Source organism: Anabrus simplex, chromosome 5 (assembly GCF_040414725.1).
Source record: "Anabrus simplex isolate iqAnaSimp1 chromosome 5, ASM4041472v1, whole genome shotgun sequence".
Classification (NCBI taxonomy): Eukaryota; Metazoa; Arthropoda; class Insecta; order Orthoptera; family Tettigoniidae; genus Anabrus; species Anabrus simplex.
This window is the reverse complement of record NC_090269.1, coordinates 110,673,318-110,690,203: the sequence shown is the minus strand read 5'-3', so window position 1 is coordinate 110,690,203 and position 16,886 is coordinate 110,673,318. Positions and strand designations below refer to the sequence as shown.

The following is a 16,886-nucleotide window of genomic DNA, read 5'->3' as shown; positions in this document are numbered from 1 at the left end:
GCTGGTCTACGACATATGATGGAGTAGAGGTCACTCGGTGTCGGCGGCGTTGGATGAGCGTTCCGGTTGCTTGGAGGCGATTTCGGTCGTCTTCTAAGGCGAAATACAGAAGGACAGCAGTAGATGGGTCGGGGCCGTGTGGCACTATGGACGCCGGTCCCGCGGAGGGCGGTCTGGATGTCGTCTTCGGAGAGCGCAAGGTTGACTTCTTCGATGATACAGGTATACATGGTGGGAGGCCGACTACCAACGAGGTGTCCGGCCGATATGCTGTTTGGAATCGGCGGGGTGAAATAGTAAAGGTGTGGAATCACCCGGCCGAACAAAAAGAGACTTTGCATTGAGATGCGCTGCTGTGTTGGCGTGCGTTGTTCATGTGCGTCCTTCCTTCACCAGAATTTGTTGTTTCACATTTTTCTGCTTCCGTGCGATGTGTATCAATTACTAGAGAGTAACAGTTACAAGAAATAAATTACAAGAAAAAATTACTCAGTTACTTTCCAACTCTGACTAAAGTGTATAAATTTGCATTGAAAACAAACATAAATCTGCTATCAATTAGCAATTTACATCATAACAAACAAATGTTACACTTTGAAACATCGCCAAAATAACAAAAAATTACATACCATACCTCAATAAAATGCTCCAGTTTCTCAGTGAATTTTTAAAGTCTTAATTACGCTTGACCACAGCGTGATGCAACGGATATTCAAACACTAACTTGTGCCTATTTTCACGTAAAATGGCTTTATGCTCGCATGCCACAATTTGAATATGCCGTACTCCATATTAACGAAATCAGAGACCTTGTATCGATGCATTGTCAATTTTTTCTTTGTCTTGAAGAACACCAGACATGTTTTTAAGTTTGCAGAGACCAGAGATTTTAACACTACACTCTGCATTTTTTCCGGGATTATTGTTTTTTTAGGTTCACTAGAGATCGTTCAACGTCTTCAACAATACCAGTACTGATGTGAAAGGAAAGTCTTTTTCTTGCAATTTCTTGATGGCTGAAGGTATGCACATCAAATTGGAGCAAATGAACAATTATACGTTGCTCACAAATACCATATTTTCCAAAGATTTCCTGTATTCCTTTTATAGAAGAAGCTTCGTGAAATCAAGGTTTTCAACTGCCTTTTTACTATTTTAAAATAATTGGCATAGGCTAATTAGCAGCAGCCTTGGTCCACGTTTCCCATCTTGTATGTACTGGTGAAGGCGGGAGTAGCACATTATCATCTGTTTCAAGAAACAAAACAACATGTTCGTGACGTGAAGCCTTCAGGAAAACTATTTTCACTGTAGAAATCAAAACGTTTATCGGTACTTCAAGAACGAAACGCGAACTCCTTCAGCTATTCTTTGAAGTCCATGCGCTACACACGCAACGTGCATCATCTTGGGATGTAATACCGTATCGCAAGACCTTCCACAAAAAATAGTAGGTGCAGTGCATCGTTGATAAATGCAGCAATTGTTGAGTGATTGACTTTACTGTTAGCCAACAAATCCATAGTTACTTGATATGATTTTCTCTATCTCTTCTTCTTCTTCTTCTTCTTCTCCTAAAATTCCGAAAACGAAGTTAATTACAAATTTATGATCCACGTCCGTTGTTTTCTTTAGCGAGACCCATTTATATTTTCTATCAACCTTTTCTCTTAGTTTACCTAAGGTCATAGTATAAAAACCTCAGGAACATAATTCTTCCTAATTTTTAATTCTTCTGGGACGGGTTGTTTCGTATACTCCTCCAGAAACTCAACTAAGTTCTTATTGTTTAGACATATGCTTTACATAAGTGTTCATTGAATTTACGTCGTGTTGATCCAGCTTTGACTAAAGCTCTGGTTACAGGAGGCTGATGTTTTTGTTTCATGTTTACCACTTTCAATGTATAGTGTATCGTCGTTTGAAGATTATGTTGAACTTGATACTTTTTAGTTGCAGTTACGACTGGTTTACAATATTTGCAACACAAAATACTATCTGCGCACTTTTTAGCGATAGATTTACACTCGAGTGCTGAAGCCGTCGACCTCGGCAATCTTCGAAATTCGTACTGGCAATCTTTGAAATACAAACTATGAATCGCTTATGCATCGCTGTGTGACGTCTGGCGTACACTTCACGTACTAGTACTGTTGTTATTTACACAGCAAAGCCAAACTATAGAATTCACTCTAGGAATAAGATTCGCATCGAGAAATGTTATATAATGTGTGTGTGACACAGTTGTTGGCTTAAAAATATAACAAAGGTTTAGAAAATTCATATCGATCGATCATATTGTCGATTGAATTCAGATTTCATTTCCATTCAGTTGGCAGTACTAACGGAACCGGAAGTGCTCCCTCCTTACTCTTCAAAACCGTACGGTACACAAATCTATCGCTAAAAAGTGCGCAGATAGTACTTCGTCAGCTGAAATGACGTCAAACTTTCAGTACAGTACATCACTATTCACTAACAGTTTTCTTCTCCTTGGGCATTATAAATTAACTAGCAATGTAGCTGCAGTCCTTTATAAACGAATTACAACCTGTTTCAACACAACCGAAGCAGGACTGATAAGAACTAATTGCGCATGGAAGTAAATTGAACTATTTAGAAGCGGGGGAAAGACAGCCCAGTTGTAAGTGAAATTCCAGGAATCAGTACCGGTACGTGCCTAATTGGGTCGGCAGGTAGACAAAGCCACAGCGCGCAGCTGTGAGCTTGCTTTCGGGAGATAGTGGGTTTGAACCCCAGCCCTGAAGCTGGCTTTGGGTGTTTTCCCAATATCACACCAGGCAAATACTGGGGCTGTACCTTAATTAAGGCCACGACCGCTTCCTTCCCATTCCTATCCCGTCGTCGCCATACGATCTGCCTGAGTCGTTGCGACGTAAAGCAAATTGTAAATAATAATAATAATAATAATAAAGTCAAAAGTCATCTCCGCACAGGCCATGAAGGCCCATGGAGGGGTGGAAAGTAAAGGCATGTACCGGTACTGATTAATTGAATTTCACTTACAACGGGGGTAGAGTGATTAGCTATACGCCCGGCCGCCTTTGCTTCCAGGATGGTTGCCTAGTTGTACTTCCTCTTAAAACAATAATCACCACCACCAGGAATTAACCTGGTACTCGTTTTTGGTGTAGGCTAAGTGAACCCCAGGACCATATGCACCTCCGGAAGTGGAAATCTATTTTCTTATATGTTTCGACTTCCTGACGGGGAATCGAACCTACGTCCTTCCGAGTGAACCGAGCACTCCTTTCCCGCCTCGGCCAAGCAGCATCGAATAATACTTTAAATTACCAGTAATATTTTTCATGCCTATTTTAAATAATGGTGCCTATTTGCATGTTCCCCTGTGGGTAGGGGTGGTAGAATAACACCCTCAGTATTCCCTGCCTGTTGTACGAGGCGACTAAGAGGAGCCCCAGGGACTCTGAACTTTGGAGTGTGGGTTGTCTACCAGAGGGCCTTTAGCAGAGTCCTGGCATTGCTCCCACTTACTTGTGCCGGGTTCTTCACTTTCATCTCTCCCATCGGACTTCTCTTGGTCAACTCTTGTTCTTTTCCAATCCCGATGGTATTAGAGCACTCGAGGTCTAGGGGGTCTTTCATTTTCTCGCCCTTCGTGGCCCTTGTCTTTCTTTGGCCGATATCTTCATTTTCGATGTGTCAGATCCCTTCCATTTTTCGCTCTGATTAGTGTTACATAGAGGATGGTTGCCTAGTTGCACTTCCTCTTAAAACAATAATCACCACCACCTGCCGATATGTCTGCCTGTTTTAACTGTTCTCAGTAAATCCTGACCCAAGTGAAGTGACCACCTTACCGAACTGACTATAGGTACAGGTTCATAGATAATATTATGTTTGATAAGTGATCCAAGGAAAATATACTGTATACTATTTATATTATTACCTGTTAATTATGTGTGGAGCGACTTTTGTAGATTTCAATACTGTGATGTTGACTGATATTTCAATAACTATTCTATAGTTTAAGAGTTATTTGTATGTGTTTAATTTAGGCATTACTTTCTTTCTCATTCTTGATCAGTTCTTACATTTTCTTCATCACCTGAACTGGTACTTCGATGGCATCCAGAGTGTCACAAAACATCTCAGCGGCCGCGGAAGTATGAATATGCCGCTAATATTGATCATTTTCGATGATTCTTGTATGTCATTCCCTCCCTTAGGGGTGTTAAGTGTGTCTTTCCCCTCCAGTATATTTTCGTATTTGTACAAAATTTGGCTGAAAGCTATTCTGGAAAACACACTACACACATACATCTACAATCTCGGCCATTTTTGTCACTTTCTCTATCACACCTTTTACTTTTAGGATTTATATTAATTGTTGCAATTTTTTATTTATGTTTTCTTAATTGTGACATTAATTGATAGTTTATGAACTCTTGTGCATATTTAGAAATATTGTCATGTGTATATTTTACATTTTAGTTTGCGAATATTTAGTTTCGCATTAAAGTATTTCCTTGTGGCAGCCCAGATTGTCTGTGAAGAAGTACTGTAGTTGATCCTTTGAAACAAATAATAAAAATACGTTACAGATGTAATTTACACTATTTCAACTGTCGATCTGATATCTTTCATCATTCAGTGGAGATGTCCAAGTATATCTGTGTCTTTTGTGGTGTTCAAATAATGTATTTCCTATCACTAACTGGATCTCTTTACAGAAGTCAATCAGGGTCTGTCCTCTATTGTTCCTTTCTCCGAGTCCATGTTTTCCAACAATTCCCTCTTCCTCATCTTCTCCAGCTACAGCATTCCAATCCCCCATAATAATAACACAAGTGCACTTTTGCCCCTTCTCAATTGTGTCTTCTATCATCTCATAATATTTTTCCACCTCATCTTTGGGGTGTTGACTGGTTGGCATATAGACCTGTATTAGCACCAAATCTTTTCCTTGTCCCTTTAATCTCATCATCATTATTATCCTGCCATTAATTGCATCTACTTTAATAACTTTCCTTCTGAGGTCGTTTTTCAGTGGAAATCCTACTTCATTGGTTCCATTCTTCTCGTCTCCTGAGTAGTAAAAATGGTAATCAGTACTTGTAACTTCATCTGTTGGCATAAGTACATGTTAAAAGTATGACTTATTCAAGAATAGGGCAGTGTTTATTATTCGACTTCTACTTGGTTGAGACGCAAATGTTTAAAATCAAGAAATTTTGACTTTAATGCATTTCGAGAATTTGTGCTTTATTTCTCTGATTCAGAAATATTTAAGACTTATCGCAATGAGATTGTAAATTGCATATGTCATAGATGTTATCTGCTCTGGAAAAAAATATTTTTGCTGTAATTGATTATCCGTTATAATCTGATAATCTGACCCAAATGTTAGTAAGGGTAAAAGTATAGATCTCTTGAGTTTTCTGTAGGGAAACTAAATAAAATCAAGATTATGCAACAATTGTGTAGGCATTACCCACAACATTGCCTGTGAAACATTGATCTCACTATGTGTGACGATAATGTTTACGAATTGGTGCCACAATCAGAGTGAACTCCGCATTAGCTGGCAATCAGTGTTACACTCACTCATTATCTAAGTTTTAGGAGAAAAGTGCTGTCTTGGATGAATTCCCAGTTCATTCCACTTTTATACAGGTAAGTCACAGTTTTATTCTTTTAGAATCTGAGTTCTAGTGAAAATGGTTTTTTTTCTTTCTGCAACTATGTGGCTTATTTTCAATTTATTGCAAATATTGTCCAGAAGGAAAATATATTTTATTATAAAGGACTGTGAGATTGAGCAGTATCTCTTCACTGATTCAAGTGGCTATAAAGGTGATCTGCCCCTGGAAGGGGACGCAGAGGTTGTTGGAGAAGAAGTGGAAATTGGATCTCCTATTCCTGACGGCAATGTTCCATCTACATCAGAGGGACCCATACCCCCTACCACACTTCAGGTTCACCGGGGAAACTGAATAATGAAGAAGATCGGTTCCTTTGGAACAAAGTGTTTACACGAGTCAGTGCCGTAAAGTCCAGTTATCCATTCAGTGAAATAAAAATTAATTTTGATATGAACAGGTTTTGCCCTTTTTCTCGTTTTCGAAAAGACAGTTCGGCTTAACAAACTTATTACCAAGATCATAAAACAGAGGGCTACATGTGATGCAGAAGGGACTCCTGTCAGTACAGAAGAATTGAAAGCTTTCTATGGGATGAACTTTGTAATGTGGTAATGACTACCAACAGGGTTGATTACTAGTCAACTCCTGCTGATCTCCGAGTGCCTTACATATCTTAGGCAATGGCAAGGAATCGATTTGAAGAAATTAGGGCCGCTCTTCACTTCAGCGATAATGAGAAAAGTGATCTGAAGTCAATTTCAAGTTGGAGTTCCAGAATCATCTTTATATGAGTACGTGCTATCAACTGTTCAAGAATGTTGTGGAAACTTACTGTACGTATACTCTACAAAATATACTTGTAGTGTTCAACAAAAAATTAAATGCAGATATACAAACTGCACTCTAAAAAATGAAAAATTTATTTTTCATACTCTAAATTATATGGAAAATGTAGTTTTATCACTTTTTATTCCATAGGAAGCTTATGGTGCTGAAAGGGTTAAATTTTATTCGTGTTACAAGTTATTATGGAGAAAAAAACTTGTTGGAAAATGAAACATTGTACGAATACGGATATAAGCCGAGAGGCATATTGACTCCGGAGTCTATATGTTATTTAAGCATGCTGTTATGAGATTTCAGATATACATTCTAATTACAGAGACCTCTAAAATTCCCTTTTATGAGATTTATTGTGTAGAATTTGAAGGTCTTAGACCAGAATTCCCGAGATTATTGTTTTAACTCACAGGTGTTAATCTTACCACTTCCACTATTAACCTTTGTAATTTAATGTATTGTGAAATTCATAAATCTGTACTTGGTTGGGAAGAAGCAAACTACTGAAAATAGAAACATTGTATTTGAGGTTGAGATGGATGTTGATCATCCACTGGTATGTCATAGGTTAATAGAATGTTTTCACCCACAAGGAAATGAGTGGTGTTTTTAGATGTGTAGTAATTTTGTTGCTTGCTCATGCTGTTAAATATCTTTCATTTGGAATATACCTCAATTGATATCATTCACATTAGTGTCTTGTTATGGTTTTGGTCCTGTATCCTAATGACCTCAGATATATACGGATTATTAGAGAATTGGTAACGCGTGTCATAAATGAATTTGATGATGATGATGCTTGTTGTTTAAAGGGGCCTAACATCTAGGCCATCGGCTCCTAGTGGTACGAAAAAAGGCGAAATGTAATACCAAGGGACTGCTTCTATACCATAATACTGAATCAGTGATGCTTGTAGTCTAAAGAGTCCAAAATCCAAGTCATCGGCCCCTCATAATGGTACTTATCGCTACGAAAGTAGAACCATGGTATTTGTCATGATGTGGTACTAATCAAAAGTAGCGTAGACTTGCGGTATTCCACACATGATGATACTACTCACAGGTAATGTAATTTGCACATGTAATACAGACCTATGGTGTTTCACACATTTCGGCGCCATTTACAGGCAACATAAGCCTATGGTGTTCATCACATAAGTGTACTAATCAGAGGGACCCGCACTATCCCGTGGTATTCCTCATATAGTGGGTACTAATCATAGGCAAGCCAGAACCATGGTGTCGCTCCTAAAGTGGTACTAATCACAGGTACTGTAAAAGCCGGCAACGCACTCTGTTGCTACTAATCACAAACCTATTTTGTACCTAACATAGTGGTACTACGCGCAAGAAAAAGTGACCATGGTGTTCCCCGCGTGGTGGTACTAATCACAAGTAGTTTCATGGTTCTAATATAATCATCCCTTGGTTGCCCCTTTTAGTCACCTCTTACGACAGACAGTCTCCCACCCACATGCGGTTGTGTGTTTGGTCCGCGAGAGGTATTTTATTTCCCTCAAGTCTGCCGGCAAGCCGGTTAGGACCCCCCTATCCACCAACTGGGAGTATCACCTCTCCCCCTGCTACGCCAGCGTAGTAGGTTCATGGCAAGTGAATGTAATATATGGTATGTCTTTTCTCACATGTCTTGTGACTTTTGTCTATTTTCTCTTGTATCATCCACTTCTGATCTCTATGGTGGCTCACATCCTTTTCATGCTTCCATGATCCCCCTCCCTTTATTACTATTTGCTTCCTTGCCTTATGCTAGACTTAGCGATGGGCAACGCTCTCGCTCGAGACTGACGTCGCAGATCTCGAGACTCTCGCGAGAATTTTGAGACCGATTCTTCTGTAGTGCAAGCTGTGCGACGTACCAGTAACTACGAGTGTTAACTTGATAGTATATCATTAGCAGTTATTCCGCAAAATAACGTTCTCATATGAAAACGTGTGAGCCAATAAACTTTGTCAAAAGCCTGGAAATGTACTGCATGTTCAACTATGAACGCCTTAATACTATTAACGAAAGTGAAACCAGAATGTCAGTAACTTAAACTGTTCACGACTTATTTGGGGTGGACATCTTAGCCGAATAACCCTGCATAATTTGTGATTGACTGGAGATAGGATGTACACCACCTTGGATACTAGAAGTGTGCATTATTCGAATTTGAGACGGGGAAGATGTGTTTTACTACATATGCAACCCCCATTACACATGGGTGGAACGTGTAATCTAAAATGCCCAAGTTTGCTCCAATTCTGTCGACAAGGGTGATGGGCAACGCTCTCGAGACAGATTCTCGTGTGCTGCGAGCTTTGCGACGTCCCAGTAACTACGAGCGTAAGCTTCATAGTATATCATAAGCAGTTCTCATATGGAAACGCGTGACGATAAATTTTGTCAAAAGCCTACGAAAGCACTGCATGTTGAACTATGAGCTCCTTAATACCATTAGCATAAGTGAAAACAGAATGTTGGTATCTTAAACTGTTCACGAGTTATTTCAGGTGGACTTCTTAGCTGAATAACCCATATAATTTCTTGAGAACCGTAGATAGGATGTACACCTACCTGGATACCTCGCAACCGTTGTCGACAGGGTAGCTTCTTGTGATGCAGACCGGGCCGGAGGTGTTCTGTGATGATTCCTCTTCATTGATATTATGGGTTTGTAAGTGCCGGTTCATCCCAGAAGTATTTCTGCCGACATATTTTACTTCTTTTGAACAAGCAACACAGCAGGCTGTGCTATGTGACATCTCTTCAAAATAACCGACATCCACGACTTACGTTGCGTTTCGGACATCGTCTTCAAGTTGTCACGTACAACTAGACACAATTACACATTGCATCTAATTATGAAGCGAATACTCTATAACATTGTAATGAATTATTTCCTTCGTCACCAAAATATCGGTAGACACAAGCAGTGGTCATATGTTATAGAATGTGGGTTCTGATAACGATGTACAACTACCTGTCGAAAGAATTGGAGCACTCAAGAATTTTAGATTACACATTCCACTCATTCTTAATGGTGGTTGCATATGCAGCAAGGCGTACCTTGCCTCGTCTCGAGTTCGAATAATGCACGCCTACCGTGTACCTACAGTAGCCGTCAGTTTCTGTACTTAGCTTATTCATTCGTGTACCTACCAGTGCATACAATGCCAGAAAGCGTATCCTTTATAATTATGTTGTACTGCGTCAAAATATACCTCGGTAAAAATGAACGCTCTAGTCGCTTGTTGACGCGTATTTACGGAATGGAGAAGGCGTGTGGTTTGCTATTCGCATACTCGGCACAAACAACCACCAGCTCCGACTACCTCTAGGCCTACAACACGCTGCTCGCCACACAATGCGGGGACAATGCTATCGAGATCTCTCTAAATTTCTTGCGAGAAGCAGTGCCTGCGCTAGTCTTGAGAAATATCGAGAAATCTCGAAACCTTGCCTCAAACTGCCCATCACTAGCTAGACTATATCTTGCATGCCTCCACAAAGCTACAATTTGTGCGCTGTGCTTTCTCATTACCTACTATTGTCGTTTAATGTCGCAATGGTAGCTGAGCTACCAAATGATGTTAGAATGTTACAGTGGCATCATCCTGTTGGAACAATATATTGGAGGACAGGAATCAAATCCAGGGTCCTCTGAACCGACAGCCAGTACTCTGGCCATTCAGCCAAGAATCCAGACTCCAAATATTCCCTCCTATTTGAAAATCTTGTTACCTTCTTTCTGTGGCCAAATAGATTATGATTTCTTCATATCTGGTAATGCCCTTGCTGGCGGGACCTGGTGTTTACAGTGCACTATGTCTTCTGGTATGGGCTAGAGCAATTTTGTTACTTTCGTTGATCTGTCTCAGTCTTTTCCTTGGCTTTGACAATATGAAAGTGACTGAGATACTACCCGTGTCTTACAAGAAGTCAGGGCAGCTTGTAGGTATGGCACAAGTAACAGCTAGGCTACTACGCTCTTAGCTACAAACATCAGTCGTGACAGACAGTGCAAGCTCTCTGAATGAATGCATATTCATTATCAAACTGTTCATTATGCAGTAATCAATAACATCTGGTTTTTAAACAAGCGAAAGGAAAAACAATTTATCATTAAAAAATGACAGTATCAGGCAACAAACGTGAACAATACACAAGGCATCATACAACGTACGGTTAACAAGCATTAAGACAGCCAAAAAATATTGAGGTTTCGCTTACATCAATGTAAATACAGAAGAAATGAATGTGAGGATATAGCCTACCATTAGGCCTGACCACAGTTGAGGAGCTGGCCTTCTGACCCCAACGTGGCAGGTTCGATCCTGGCTCAGTCCGGTGGTATTTGAAGGTGCTCAAATACGTCAGCCTCGTGTCGGTAGATTTACTGGCACGTAAAAGAACTCCTGTGGAACTAAATTCTGGCACCTCAGCGTCTCCAAAAACCGTAAAAGTAGTTAGTGTGACGTAAAGCAAAATAACATTATTATTATTATTATTATTATTATTATTATTAGGCCTAACCTAACATATAGTAAATTTCGTAAGAGTTTGAAGAAACTTTAATCAAGAATTAGAATTACTCTCAAAATTTTATTAGGAAATAATGTTAACAGAAGAAAAATTTGGACCTAACGATTATTAAAGATTCTCAATGGGGTAGTTATGAAATCAAAGTATAGTTACCATGCTGATATAACCGTCGTAGAAATGGATGTACATAAAATTTTGATTAAAAATTTATCAATAATAATTTTTGACTTTTGCACTTATCTTTTGCGATGAATGCAAAAATCTGACTGACCACGACTCCATATTCTTCAAGACTACAAAGGTCCCTCGTCTTTTATTTGTATCCGATTATTTGCCACATTGTCGCAGTTTTGTACAGTAGCCACTTGATGTGCCTCCAACTAGATGAAAGTTTAGTTAATAGTCACACCAACAAATAACATTCAAATGCACACCAACTGCATTTCCTCGTAACTTAAGGAAATGAAGAATTAAGGTGTAACAACACCAATGACACAAATTTCCAAATAATTCCACATGTTATTAAGTTCTATAGTAACATCACACAGTACATACAGTAAATGTGTAACTAAGGCACAATTGCTCTACCAATATGAAACTTCACAACAGCATCTGAATTCGTAACAGTCACCACGGACGGAATATACTTTTATTGTCAGGCCTTGAGACTTGAGATAGGCGAATGTGCAGCAGCCATGCTTACCCTGCATCCATGCGACTTACCATCAGACAATGATAGCATGATGAGCATTCCTTATGCAGCCAGTCCCTGCTATGAATGGTGTGAAAATGTTGCTCATAGGGTGGGTTGTTTTGTGCATGCAATTCAGTGGGCTTGGCAGACTGTTATATAACAGCAACTTATGGCTCAGTGAGGAAAGCAACGCAAAACTACCTCATTCCTCATTACCCTACAACGCCTCTTTAGTGATGCTTAGGCCATTTATGGTGGAGCTGTTGAGGATCCAACCTGCCTTCAGGCTGAAGACTGGACTGAAGATACACATACATACATATGTGGTGAAGGAAATGCTATTATGATCAGCACTGTACTTCATTGGCTATTACATGAAGGAAATTTAAGGAGCTTCAGTTTATAGTCAGCCAGAAAAATACGAGTACAAAAGCTTTCTTTTTTACTTTCCCATTAGGGACTGAACCAGTCTTTTAAAGCGGAACGCATAGGTGTAAACTACGGAAATCACTTCAGTAAAAAGAGTTGAACGTTTTTAAGAAGCATAACACTGAGAACTTCCAAATGTATAAAAATGGACATAATGGGTAACAACTGAAGTTTATTCATATTATTGTTGGGTAATATAATTTATTGGTCATATGAGCAGTTGAACAATCGTAATAAGATGAGTACTCTATAAATTGTATAAAAAATTAATTATACAAGGTTAAATTCATATATATATATTTATTTTGTTTTCACTTCTCTTTCTGATCGAGCACAATCAGTGAGGAAAGAGACAGTACAAGGTAATTGAAAATACCCGATTGACATAACATATTTAAAAATAGTTTATAAAGTTCAAACAGAGTTCTATTATAAAAACATATCGTAGGAGAAAGGATCCAAGAGTGGGAATGTTTCTGTTCATCTCCCTTATTTACATCACTGCCATCTCGTAACACTCCCAAAAGAATACAATGGAAGAAGAGAGGGATACATAATTAACAAAGATAAAATAATATGCTCAAAAAATCTTCATAAAGGAGAATCAAAAGAATTAGATGAAACTTATGCCCTAATTAAATGTGTCACTTCTAAATAATATCATTTCACTGTCTTTCCTGAATATCCGATACAATACATACCAATATCATTCAATTATAAGTCAAAGAAAGCAAAGTAGAGTTTGAAATGATCAACTGCAAGTCACTGAAATTGCAACAGCTACATTCCAGCTTGTTACGTGAACACTTAAAAACATCATCTTAGTCTGCAATAAAAAAGGAAGGATAAAATGTTTGATCAAATATCATAGTATTTATACCAAAGATTTAACTGTAAAAAGGTAAAAATGAATTCCAAAAATAAAACCAAAGAATCTTATTTGTTCATTTAGTACACCATTGGGTACCAACAAATGTAACTTATTTAAAGTTGTATAAAATAATCAAAACTGACATACAGTATTTGATACATACATTGTTTTAACTTGAAAATCATATTAAAATTTTAAAAGAAACTTTATGGACAATGTAATGAAATGCAGCAGGTTTGAAAACAAAATTAATACTGTAGTATCTCCTGGTTTTGAACAGTATTTTATTTCAAATTATGCTGTGCTCAAGATGCAGCAAATGTTTCTTGCACAAATGCAATAAAATATACTAATTCAAAAATAAATGAGCACAAGGACACAACATTTTAAGGGAGATATATCACGTACCTAACACTTATGAATGGTTACAAAAAAAATTTGTAATTCGGCAGCTTAACTTCCCGTTTTCTTCCAAACTATACTATATGATTCTTTATACGTATATCTACAATCACGAATCAGAAACTTCTTTCTTCATGCCCAATCCACATTACAACTGTCCATCACAATCACTTTCATAATGGATGTCGCCAACATTCAAAATAACCAAGCACAATTCCCAGTTACACGATTTATAGTTCTGCAACTATCTCATCATTCATAGCAATCTTCCCAATGGAAGTCCAATTCTTTCCAAACCAAACAACAATGATGGTACAGTTACCCACCTATCCCGAAATACCTGCAGCGGTTTTTCTCCCATTTCCACTCAAATGCCTTGCGCCAAGTCCACCACTCTTGCAAGTTACAAATAAGCAAAAAGACTACCTCAGCCGAAGGATGTGGTACACACATTACACGGGGAGGGAAGGGAGAGGGAGACGCAGCCGCAGTGATTGGGGCCATTCCGGGAGGTGGGCGTGCTCTCAGTAAGCTGACGCTTCCTTGTACTCTGAACCCTCCATCGTGAAGAAGTCTTCCAGTTTCCATTGTAGAGTTTCAAACGTAGGCCGCTTCATGGGATCTTTGTGCCAGCATTCCAACATGATGTCATACAGAGCTGGTGGGCAGCCTGGAGGACATGGCATGCGGTACCCATGTTCAACCTGGTGCAGGACTTCAGCGTTTGTCATACCTAAGAGGCAACAAAAAAATTGCATAAATTTACAAAGATATACAAAGTGGAAGAAGAGCTGAATTCGAATTTCTCTCAGATTTCTACTGATTTCTAGTTCACAAACAATATCCTGGAAGACAAGTTGTCCCCTAATTAACATTCAAATGGACTTCGAGCTCTCTCTCTCTCTCTCTCTCTCTCTAAGTGTAGACACCATTAAGAAATCTCAGGCCTATTTGCAAAGATAAACAGGTTTCAAATTCACATTATATATATATATATATATATATATATTGTTCCAAGTACAAAAATATACAGCTAATGCTTTAGGATTAAAATGAATTACAGTCTAAAGTAGTTAAGACATCCCTCTCAAGCGAGTTTCTGCTGATTATTATACCATTATTTCAGACCATGTCCTATTAAATTATTAAATACATGCTAAACAAACCTGGGTAGTGCATTTATGTCACTCTTTAGCATATTCGTAACTCCCGCTGTAAGAAATTTAAATTAGAGTCCCCAGCCATGTTGCGTGCACAATGCGCTAGTGACAATGGGCCTGGGTAAAGATTTGGTAGAGAACTTAGTTTTGTGGCCCCAGACTGCGTAGCACAGTAGCGTGTTTATCTACAGCTACAGCGAGAGTCAGTGCTGTGGTTGTTTGGATTCCGCAACAGTAGCTCAGCTGATGTGTTGGTGCTTAATTTACATTCGTAAGTGAATTGTGAAACAACGTGCATACATTAAGCCTTCTGTATTTACGCACACTATTTTGCAGGACATTCAGTAATGGAGAAGAAAGCTTAACAGTTTACAAATGATGAAAATTCAAAGTTTATTGAGAAAGTGTGCATGAAACGTGTGCAAATCGCCCAGATATTGGACATTCCTATGATGACTTTAAACACAACTGTAAGCAACTGAAAGAAGCAGCCCAATGAAATGTGTTCATAAAAACCAGTTTCCAGATTTAGAAGATGTTCCAGTGAAATGATTTTAAACAAGCTTGGGCTTTGAATACAGTAGAAATCTGTTATAGCGAGAATTCACAACAGTGAAACATTTACTCGCTATAGCAGATTGTTTTCATATCAGATTTTTTGTAAAAGTCTGGAAAACCCCCATGCACATTAAAATCCATATCCACACTACAAATTACTTGTCTGTTATTTTTCGAAATCCGATATTACGTGAAAGTGTATGTTTAATTTCATTCTGAAAAAATATAGTACCGTATTTCTCCAAATCCAAGACGACCCCTACTTTTTCTTTCAAAAAATTTAAATCAGGCTTAGAAAGTGCTTTGTAATATATGAATGCCTTTCTTGTACAGTACACATTTTAATACTATTTTTAGACGCCGGACATTGGCTTTAGTTACGCCATTTTTAATTTTTTTTTTTTTTTGCGGCTGCACATGAACTTAAAATTGGCACCATGATATCGAAGAGAACCCGTTGAAAATTTGCCGGCAATACTTATTCTACATGTCTCTACAATACGATGTTCCATCAAGAAATATTCTTGCTTACTATAAAACTCTTACTTTCACCCAGCCGCTACACGCTTGTCTAGCTTGCCGGTGTCGGCCAACTTCAGCAGCTAACGATGTATAGGCCTAATCACGGACGTTGAAGGTCACGAAAGAGTTTATCGCGCCACGGTATGGCCATTCCACCCTTGCGTTTTTTGTGCACATACCTCACAATTCCTATATCGACTTCTTTAAAGCGTCCTGGTTGCGGGCCACTGAATGCATTTTTTGTAGGGTACGTAATTATAAGCTATCTTTGTCTTCACGCTGACACCGAATATTAGTTAAGCCTATGCCGTATCTTCTTGCAGCTGCATGATTATTTTACATTTCCAAGAGATTAATAACCATTAACTTAAAACTGGCATCATAATATCAACGAGAACCCGCTAAAAATTTGTCAGCAATACCTGTTCCACGTAGGTATCTTTACAATACGACAAGCCATCACGAAAACATTTCTGCTGTCTATAAAACTTAATTTTACTACAGTAGACACATTATAACTGCTACCGAGTAGCCGTGGCCTTTCTAAGAATTTGAAGGCTCGCATGTTTTCATGCCATTCTGCATATTTGAGAAAAGTTTTTTTTTAGAGGCTAATAGAACGTCATTCTATCTTCATTATTTCCCCTGAGATTCAATGACGTTACACAGAGGCATCATAATAAAGGTTGTTGCAGCTAGCGATATATAATAAAAGGCGGTCGTTTATTGTCAATGAGTTTTGTGTGTGCGCGTGCGTGAAAATAAGCAGCGTGGTTACTGCAGTAGTTGCCAGTGGTGTTCATTACTGTTAGGCCACGAATGCATGACAACCCTTGATTTTTCGTATGAGATACTGAGAAAAAAATGTTATCTTGGATTCGGAGAAATACAGTATCACTCCAGAAGCTTCTGTTTTCTTCTTCAAACAGCATATATGTATCATAAAAACATATTTCAAACGCATGTAGAGAAATTATAACCTCCTCGATAAAAATTTACATGGGAATAGCCTTTCCGAAATTTTGCTAGACGTGAGAAAATATAAACTATGCTCTGAAATCAGTGATGTACGCATGCTTAATCGCTCGTAATAACGGATGTGTCAGTGATAGGGCTCTCGCTGTAACCGAAGGATAATACACAGTTTAATATAGGAATTTTGAAGCGACAGACAAAAATTGACGTTACAACGGAGTTCTCATTATATGCCGTACTTGCTATAGTGGACTTCTACTGT

At 38.6% G+C, this 16,886-nt stretch overlaps 1 protein-coding gene across 1 annotated transcript in view; it reads right to left on the bottom strand.

Annotated features, from left to right (window-relative positions):
- Positions 1-12,416: 12,416 nt before the first annotated feature.
- Src42A (Tyrosine-protein kinase Src42A) overlaps positions 12,417-16,886 on the bottom strand; it is a 354,290-nt gene continuing 349,820 nt past the window's right edge. Inside the window, exon 8 of the mRNA XM_067147074.2 lies at positions 12,417-14,142. Coding sequence (XP_067003175.1) covers positions 13,934-14,142 — 209 coding nt within the window. The 3' untranslated portion in view covers positions 12,417-13,933. The remainder of the gene's footprint in view (positions 14,143-16,886) is intronic.